We start from the raw sequence: 9052 nt of genomic DNA, 5'->3' as shown, positions 1-9052 counted from the left end.
CGAAAGTGTGAATATATAACTTATAGGAGTGGCTAGCGCAACAGCACAATTTTAATACAAATGAACTTACTCCATCTGTACCAACAGATTAATTTGGATCTAACTTCACTATTATATTGTAAACCAAATTGAAATCAAATAACAGTGTGCCGCATACATTGTTCGTACGCTTATCGAATTTTGGTACTTTGGTAACATTGTTTTTTTTGAATGCATTTTGAAAATGGTTATTTAAAGTATTTGCCATGTCATTTGGATCTGTGATCATACAATCGCTTTTATTGAATCGCTTTAATTTTAAAGAATTTATACTTGACTTGATTTTTTTCTTCTGCTTCACATATGAATACAAAAGTTTTGGGTTATGTTTAGCATCATTGGCTAACTTTGATTCATACTCTTTTACTGTTTTTTTGAGTAAACTTTTGTATGTTAAATTACTCTGTAGTTTAAAAGCTTGTTTTTTGACTTCATTTTCAGTGGCGGAAATATCCAGTTGCGTAACATATAATTCTTTTTTTCATATTTGATTTAGACGTATTTATCACACGCAATATTGCGATTTTTTAAGAAGGCATCATTGCATTCTTTTACGTTTCGATTTTCAAAATTAATTTTCGAATTGCAGTAAGTGAAAAAGTGAGCATTAATTTATAATTCGTAATATGAAACATCTTTTTGCAAATCAATAAAAAATTTTTTTGCAGTAAATGAATGATTTCTTCAATTCTTTCAATGCATTTGGCTATTAAAAGGTTGAATGTACTAGTTGAAGTAATTTCATCAGCTTGAAAGTAGGATCTGTTACAAATTGATTTAAATATGCATCAGATAAAAAGTCTATAAATTGATTTGCTAACGAATTGATATTTGTACCATTAACTGACTTAATGCCATCGTTATTCCATTTTATAGAGGGTAAATTGAAATCACCACACACTAATAATCCGTCATACTTTGTTGTTATTAAATGTTTTGCATATGTGATAGATTGAGTAAAAACCAGTTCTTGAATAATTCCTAAAATATTGGTAATTTCGGAACAATATTTTAAAACGGATTCAATAACTAGATTTAATCGATGTGCACTGCACCAAACATACATGGCTTTTGGAGCAACTTTATAGAATAATGTTTTTAGGGCATTTAATTTGCCTCTGCAGTTACTTGAGCCACCGTAACTTTGGCCAATAATCCAATTTATTTCGACTTTGATACTTGATAAATTTGAAACAATTCTCTTGCTCAGAATTTTTGAAATAAATACATCCTTACATTAACATATTGTATGGAATGTAGTAAAAATATTAATTATTACTAACCTCCCAAATTTGGATGCGTGTTTCTTTTTGCAGCGACCTTTCCATTTATCAGAACGAACTAAGACATTACATATAAACTCCTGACATTAGGGTTTGTATTGCATTTTTTATCTTAGCATTATTTCAAAACATATAACCCAAAATTTATAGCTTATTTAATTTTTTTAGGTCCGATAGTAAATGTATACTATATAATAAGATATTGTTTTATAAGAAAACGTGCCTTCAATACACTTATAAAAAGTGGATAAATTTTACAGATGACTTCAAAACAGCTGGGTACCTGACATATTTTAACGTCGCCGTTCATAAGACTAAATGCAATCAAATTAACGCCTAAATTCAATTAGATAATTGTTAAATTGATATAGAGTTACTAGTGAAGAGTTTCTTTAACTACTGTAAATGTATTACGCAGATAATAGAAGTACGTCGCAAACCATCAAAAAAAGGGTTTGCGACGTGTTTTCATGCTTGCAAACTCATTTATTATGCCTTCATAACTTAATGTTCTTGCAGCTTCGTTCTCAATAGACAGCATTGCTAAGGAAGACAAACGTTCATCGACCATTGTTGACCTATTTAAAAATATAAAGAAATAAAGCTACACGTGTTTATGTATATTGAAGCAAGATTATTTATACTAACCTATGAAATGTTTTAATTAGTTTTAACTTGCTGAAGCTACGTTCTGCACGTGCAACAGTAACTGGTAAAGTAAGAATGATTCGTAACGCGATAACTAGATTGGGATAAGTTACTTGCAGCTCTTCTTTGTAGATGTAGTTTGTGAAGTCATATGCAGATTTTAGGAAAGCATTTTTTTCCTCCTTTATAACTATGACAAAACGTTTTAACTCCAATTCTAAATCCTCAGAATCTATATCAGCAAGCTTTATTTGCAAATTTTTGCAACAAGCAGACAGAAAATTTTTATTACAAGCTTTGATAAGACTCTCAGATTGGTAAAAAAAAGTCATAAAGCTTTGTGACAATGTTGATCTGTTCAAAACGCTCTTTTACTGATGCAATTGACATAGCAATTAGTGGCAAAAAGAAATCTGCTTTATACTGATGTTCAGGTTGCCAAGTGTGATCAGCACACTCGTATGAATAAATCGATTTCTTTTTTGTAAACGCACTATCGAAAAAACCTTTTCAATACCCAATACTTTTGCGATTTCTGATGCCTTAACACGTGCGTCAGAAAATCCATTTTCGCGATACTCATAAACAAACGCTTTTGTTGCATTTATTTCACTAGCTAATATGTCGAGAGAGGTTGCAGAAGACTGAAGCAGCTTACTTGATTTATTAATTTGAAATAAAACGTCATACAAAATATTGATTGATAAAAAGAAAGGCAATGTTCTAATATATTCTGTCAGCGATCGTACTTCTGTGGCTATTGCCCCATCTCTTTTTTCTAAGGCATGTTCTTCCAATTTTTCAAGTGCCTCTAAGATTTCTTTTAAATAGAAGCGAAGTGGTTTAACACAGTTTATTCTACTTTCCCATCTGGTATCTGATTGTGGCTTGACTGAAATTGCCACGCATGATTTTAAAATTTCCCATCGAGGAGGAGACGATGAAAAGAGCGTGTATAACCTTGAAAGAACACCAAAAAAAGAAATTGCACTGATGGATGACAGTGCACCATCAGAAATAACAAGATTGAGTGAATGGTTAGCACATGGAACATATAAGGCCTTAGGATTCATTTTCAGAAACCTTCCTTGAACACTTTTTACTTTTACTTTCATATTAGCACCATTATCGTAAGATTGACCTCAAGAGTCTAAAATATTTAGACCCCAATTTTTTGCCTGATTTAAAAATGCATTGAAAAGCCCTTTTCCAGTGGTATCATTTACAGTGAGATATTTAAAGAAATTTATGGAAATGTCGATACCTACTCCAGGAGTACATGTTACTGATCGCAGAATAATGCTCATTTGTTCTTTGTGCAAAACGTCTTGCGTACAATCTAAAATAGTATTTTGCCTTTTTTACTTTAGAAAGGTTTTTGGATTCAATCTCCTAGGCTAAAAGTCTAATCAACTCGTTCTGTGTGTCATTGCTCAAGTAGTGCCACTTAGTTTCTTCGTCCTGAATTCTTTGCATAAGCTCATTGAGAACGGATCATACTCAGCCAGTAATTCAAACAACCCAAGAAAGTTTCCATTGCTCTTTGAACCAATGGCTGTGTCTGAACCACGGAACGCAAGATTTCTTGCAGAAAGAAATAAGGTAATGTCTAGTATCCTTTCTAACACAGCCCTCCAAAATATCCGCTCTTTATGAAGCAACTTTTGTTGTTTCTTGTCTATGGTAGCTTGATTTGCAATGCCTGCATCACCAAAATTGAGGAAAAAGAAATTAATTACGAAAAAAAAGTAACAAAGCAATAAATTAAAGAAAATACCAGTTAACCTTTTCGTAAAGTCATCCATTGTTCAAAGCACTTGAAATGTGCACTGCATGTTTCGTGTTCTTTAAGTTTTTTTGACAAGCCTTCCCAAGTGTTCATTCCTTGCCGGAATGGTGAAGAAGTTATCCCAAAAAGTTTGCAACAAAAACAAAACACTTTATTGCTGTTCAAAAAATATATGAGCCATGTGCGTTCAAAGATTTCTTCATTCTTCATCTTGCAGTTATAATAATTCAGTGAAAATCGTCTTCTTTCTAAATTGTATGGAAAATCAATTTCGATCTTTTTGAAACCACGTTTAACAATGTCACACCTCTGTGCGTCAGAAACATGATCTGCCCACTCAGAAGGATGATCACTGAGAAAAATAGGCGGAATTGTTATGCCACTTGAGGTAGACTCGCATATCAACCTATCTGACTCTACTCTAGTATTCAAATAATGACAATCAGAATTATTTGTAGTTTCTGTTGGTATCGAAACACTTCTAGTCTGAACTAATGGTTTCAAAAAATGTGTTAGCTTGGGGTGATTTGCGATTTCCTCCTTGGCTGCAGCTTTTTCTCTTCTCTTAGTGGTACCACTTTTCACTTTTACCAATAATTATATTTTTATACCAATAATTATATTGTGATATACTATCGAAATACAATTATAAATTTTTGGAAACCTTCATTGTTTTTTTTTTTTTAATATAAAAAACTAACAACGCATAATAATAATAATAATAATAATAATAATAATAATAATAATAATAATAATAATAATAATAATAATAATAATAATAATAATAACAATAATAATAGTAATAATAATAGTAATAATAATAATAATAATAATAATAATAACAGTAATAATAGTAATAATAACAATAACAACAATAATAATAATAATAACAACAATAACAACAATAATAATAACAATAATAACAAAAAAATTAGTTTAATGATAATGACCTTATAATCATTTGAACTTTAAAATAAACAAATGCCTTTGCATTTTTACATATTGCATTTTAACGTAACAGTTTTCCAATGCTATACATTTGTTTCTTTAAAAACAATGCGTATGATTTAATTGAAACAAATAATAGACTCTTTATTTCATAGTATTAAAGCAAAAGTAATAACATAAAGGATAGTAATAAAATAAATTATTACCAAGACAAATTGTGAATCACCAAAAATAAAAAACGATTTATAATTTATAAATAAATAGACATTGAAATATGTAAGCTAAATACAAATAATAATATATTTGCACCTAATAAAATATGCGACTTAGAGAAATATATTTCTTTGCACGATTGGCTGCTGCTTAATGGTTTCTCTTTAACGGTTTGACAGATTTTTATAAAGCTCGCGTTTTTCATAAAATTCGGACATCGGGAGTTAAACATATTTTTTTTTTTTCTTCATGAAAAATATTATTGCTTTTTTCACGCTTGCCTAATTTTGGAAATATCGTGTTTAAATGGCCATGTTTTTTTATTAATAGTAAAAGTAACTGTATATATATTCAAATATTCTTATTATAAAAAATACAAAAAAAATAATTTCAAATTACAAAAAGGGCCCCTCAAAATGCTAGCCCCCCCCCCCCCCAGTTGGGGGTGTGGGGGAGCCTAGTTACGGCTCTGGTTGACATGCATGACAGATCATGATACAGAGTTTTCAGAGTTTTGTATTATAAATATATTAATAAAAAGCAGAACAAAATAAACAACAACCCTAATTGAGAACAAAAAATGAACCTTAAAAATAACATGTTCTAAATGTTATAAACAAAAAAATTAGTGTCCGGATTTTGTAATAAAATTGTGTAATAAAATTCCGGTTTACGAGTAATTTCGAGAAATTTTCAATAAAAACTGAAAAATTGGGAAGCGATAAATTATTAGTTCTCGTTTCCGTTGTTTTATTTTCGTAAAGTCGAAATGAATAAAATATTTATCGATTCCTGTTCGGGTACTTTCGATAAAAATTAATTGTTATCGATAATTTTCAAAAACAACTATTTTTTATAAATCGTCTATATTTGACGACAATATGTTTTTAAGGAGAATAAGAAAAAGCCACAAAATTTAAAAAAAATCTTTTTTTTCTTTGTTATTTTTTGTACAAAATTTATTCAGCTTTCTTATTAACAACAGTGGTCTATCAAAAGTTTTCGATTAGCTTTAATTTATCATGACTCATTAATTCTAATGTATTCAACTCTGACTGCAGTAAAATTTCACTTTCTTTTTTTGCTATCGCGTTCAAAGTGAATTTCATGAGGTATAGATAACCTAATTTTATTATTACTATCACTCAAAGACGCCCTTGGATATTCATTTTCTAACAAATGCCGATTAAATGGGACAATTCCAGTTGCTCTAAAACTTGAAGTAGCATTTTCCATATTAGCTGCTTTTAAATATGCTTCATTAAAAAATTCCAAGATTTTCTGTTTGTATTTATTCTTCCTGAATGGTTTCGCATCCAGCTCATACATACTTAATTAAAAAAGGTTTTCAAAGGCTTAAAAATCCACGGTCCAATGGTGAAGTTTATGAGTTCTGTGTGATGGTAGCAATAGCAAAAACAAACCATTGTCACGAGCATAGTCTATAAGTTTTAAGCTTTTAGTATGAGAACGAAGACTGTCAAAAATAACTAAAACTTTGTTGATCAAGTGAATCGTAAATGTTTAACACAATGTTGTACATATTCAAGAAATAAATCAGTATTAACCCAGTCATTTTCTGAGCATCCTTGAATAGTTCGAACTGGAGCATTACCTGTGAGTATAAATTTTTTTTTTTTTGCGTTCAAGTATGTTCATGGATGGTACATAATGACCAACAGAATTACATGCACATAAAATTGTTATTGTGACTCCTTTTTCCCCACTTGTTACAGATGAAACACACCGTTTTCCTGTAGATATGATACCTTTTAATGGCTCATGGACGCATGACAACCCAGACTCATCACAATTAAAAATTTAGTATGGTTCAAAGTGATATTTATCTAACAAATTATCTAGGCTATTAAAACAGATTTTAACATAATCTTTGTTCAAATCCAAACTGTTCATTCAAATAGAAATTGCTTCTGCCCAGTAGGCACAGCGACGTGACAAAAACGTGAATTTCACGTTATTTTGGCACGTGACATTTAGGTAACTTTTTGGTCCCCATGATATGACCAATTCATGTGATTTATGGACGTGTTTTTCACGTTACTTTTGGCACGTGATATTTAGGTGACTTTTTGGTCCAATTAACGTAAAAAGCACGTCTAAAAGAGGTGCTTTTTACGTTAATTTTGGCACGTAATATTTAAGCAATAACTATGCTTTATGAAAACAAAGTGTTTGGAATCGCGTAAAGAAAAAAAACTCATCGTCGGGGAAATTATTAATACGCATTAAATTACATGGTTTTATCAGTCAGTATACTAGTTCTTGACATAAACATTTTGAATTTGTAATAAAAGCTGCACTTTTGTTAAAATATCCTCCTTATATCCAATAAGTAATAAGTACAAAGTCATAGATCTGCAACATACGAAGAGCACGTTTCGATCCAAAAAGAGCGCACTTCAAACTTAATCTAACGAAACACTCGATATATTCTCCCATAAATGCACGCTTCAAACTTAATCTAACGAATCAGTCGATATTTTCTCCTATAAGAGTACGCATCAAACTTTATCAAATGAATCAGATTTACCTGAAAACAATACTACATACAATGTGGAAAAATAAAAAGTCATTTGTCTTCTAATTTTATACTCTCATTGCTAAAAAATAAATAAGGATTTAATAAAAAAAGACATAACAAAAAAGTCGACAGATAAATAAAAAAATGAAGTACAAAATAAAAAATACAAGTCTAAAAAAATATTGTTTATCTATATATATCTATATCTAATATCTGTCTATAGATAAATATATATCTATATATAAAGTTAATAACTGATGCGCGTGATTAGAAAAAGACCTGTACTCACCTTATGTGATAACATCTGTGTATTATGTGATAACATGATAATTTGTTTTCTTTGTTTTCCATCTTTTTATATTTGCACTTGTTTTTGCATTAACTTGTTCATACATTAACTCACTAGATGCAAAGGTGACAGCCCACGAAGTGGCTTTAAATGAGTAATCTACAAAGTTTTGAACATTAAATCTAATTTTAGAATGCACACAGAAAAATTATAACAATTTTTAAAAATGTAATAGTTACCACATAACCACACAACATTATAGTGGGGATTTTATATCATGATTTTGATACCCATGGTAAGATTTTCATCTTAAGGCTCCTTTAGCTGTGGAAACATTCACCACGGCTAAGGAGCCTCATCTACCCCTAATTATATATAATATATTAAGTATAAAACTAAAGTTATGTATAATAAAGTATTGTCAAATTAGGTCACCAATAAATACCGAGTGCTGAAAATTCAACTCAGAATCAAGTTGCATTCTCCAACAAAATATGAACTAAATTAAATTCTTGCTACAGGGTGCGATCACCAAAAAAGACGAAGAGAGAGAAAAGTGAATTTTCTCAAACTTTAAAGTTAAACAGTTATTGTGTCTTACTACAGAATGATATTACTAGGCAATAACATAACAATACCATTGGATCTTCCTAGTCAATAATATTTTATACAGAACTTATCATTTGTCATGTAGTTTAATAAACTTAATATTAAATAAGGTATAATAACTTATTTATCATTAAATTAATTACATTGGCAAATTTGACAGTCTAAAATACTATATAATAGGGTAGAAAAAAAAAGTATACCTTGTATTAGGGTTTGATTTTTTGCATGTTGCAATATGAGAATTATCTGCCATAACGTTACACGATTTTGAACTAAGCTTTGTAATATATTTATTAAACCTAAATTGATAAAGCTTAGATTTAAAATAATATAATATGTTTAGATAAAATATTATATATGTGACATTTTATTTTTGTCAAAAATGTATTGCGATGTTATAAGATATCTTTTACCCTGATATTTTTTTTTATTATTATAAAACTGCAATGTAAAATAATTATATTTTTGTAAAAGTATAATAAAAAGTAATTACAATAATGAATATATAAACTACATATTTCATATAATCATTATATTTAAAAAATTTTGAAAATTGTTTGCGGAAAATATCCTGAAAAAATTCAGAATGTTTTCCCCCTAATTTTCCCCTTAATTTTGCATTCAGCCAAGTTGATGACAATAATATATACTTTAACTTGCATGTATGGAAAATTTTTCGGATATTTGGAAAA

The 9052-nt window shown here is 29.5% G+C and overlaps 2 protein-coding genes across 2 annotated transcripts; both read right to left on the bottom strand.

Annotated features, from left to right (window-relative positions):
- Positions 1-1764: 1764 nt before the first annotated feature.
- Positions 1765-3085, bottom strand: LOC136086463 (uncharacterized). The gene is made up of 3 exons (XM_065808760.1): positions 2477-3085; positions 1971-2215; positions 1765-1900 (listed from the first exon to the last, which is right to left on the bottom strand). Exons 1-3 carry the CDS (start codon positions 3083-3085, stop codon positions 1765-1767), a joined length of 990 nt encoding a protein of 329 aa, XP_065664832.1.
- A 318-nt stretch (positions 3086-3403) lies between these two features.
- On the bottom strand, positions 3404-6249 carry LOC136086462 (uncharacterized). Its single transcript, XM_065808758.1, has 3 exons — positions 6060-6249; positions 3756-4343; positions 3404-3672 (listed from the first exon to the last, which is right to left on the bottom strand). The coding sequence occupies exons 1-3, from the start codon at positions 6247-6249 to the stop codon at positions 3404-3406; spliced, it is 1047 nt and encodes a 348-aa protein (XP_065664830.1).
- Between the last annotated feature and the right edge of the window lie 2803 nt (positions 6250-9052).

Source organism: Hydra vulgaris, chromosome 10 (assembly GCF_038396675.1).
Source record: "Hydra vulgaris chromosome 10, alternate assembly HydraT2T_AEP".
Taxonomy (NCBI): Eukaryota; Metazoa; Cnidaria; class Hydrozoa; order Anthoathecata; family Hydridae; genus Hydra; species Hydra vulgaris.
Note: the sequence above shows the minus strand (reverse complement) of the source record. Positions and strands in the feature narration are given on the sequence as shown.

Excerpts from the sequence above, each read along its gene's own strand:
- LOC136086462 (XM_065808758.1), bottom strand. The coding sequence starts at position 6,249 with ATGTATGAGCTGGATGCGAAACCATTCAGGAAGAATAAATACAAACAG. Across the intron at positions 4,344-6,059 it reads AAGGGCGTCTTTGAGTGATA|TGAAAAGTGGTACCACTAAG; the intron begins GTAATAATAAAA and ends TATTGGTAAAAG. Across the intron at positions 3,673-3,755 it reads ATGGATGACTTTACGAAAAG|GCATTGCAAATCAAGCTACC; the intron begins GTTAACTGGTAT and ends TTGGTGATGCAG.
- LOC136086463 (XM_065808760.1), bottom strand. The coding sequence starts at position 3,085 with ATGAAAGTAAAAGTAAAAAGTGTTCAAGGAAGGTTTCTGAAAATGAAT. Across the intron at positions 2,216-2,476 it reads AAGTATTGGGTATTGAAAAG|CTTGCTGATATAGATTCTGA; the intron begins GTTTTTTCGATA and ends TTGCAAATAAAG. Across the intron at positions 1,901-1,970 it reads CTAATTAAAACATTTCATAG|GTCAACAATGGTCGATGAAC; the intron begins GTTAGTATAAAT and ends ATTTTTAAATAG.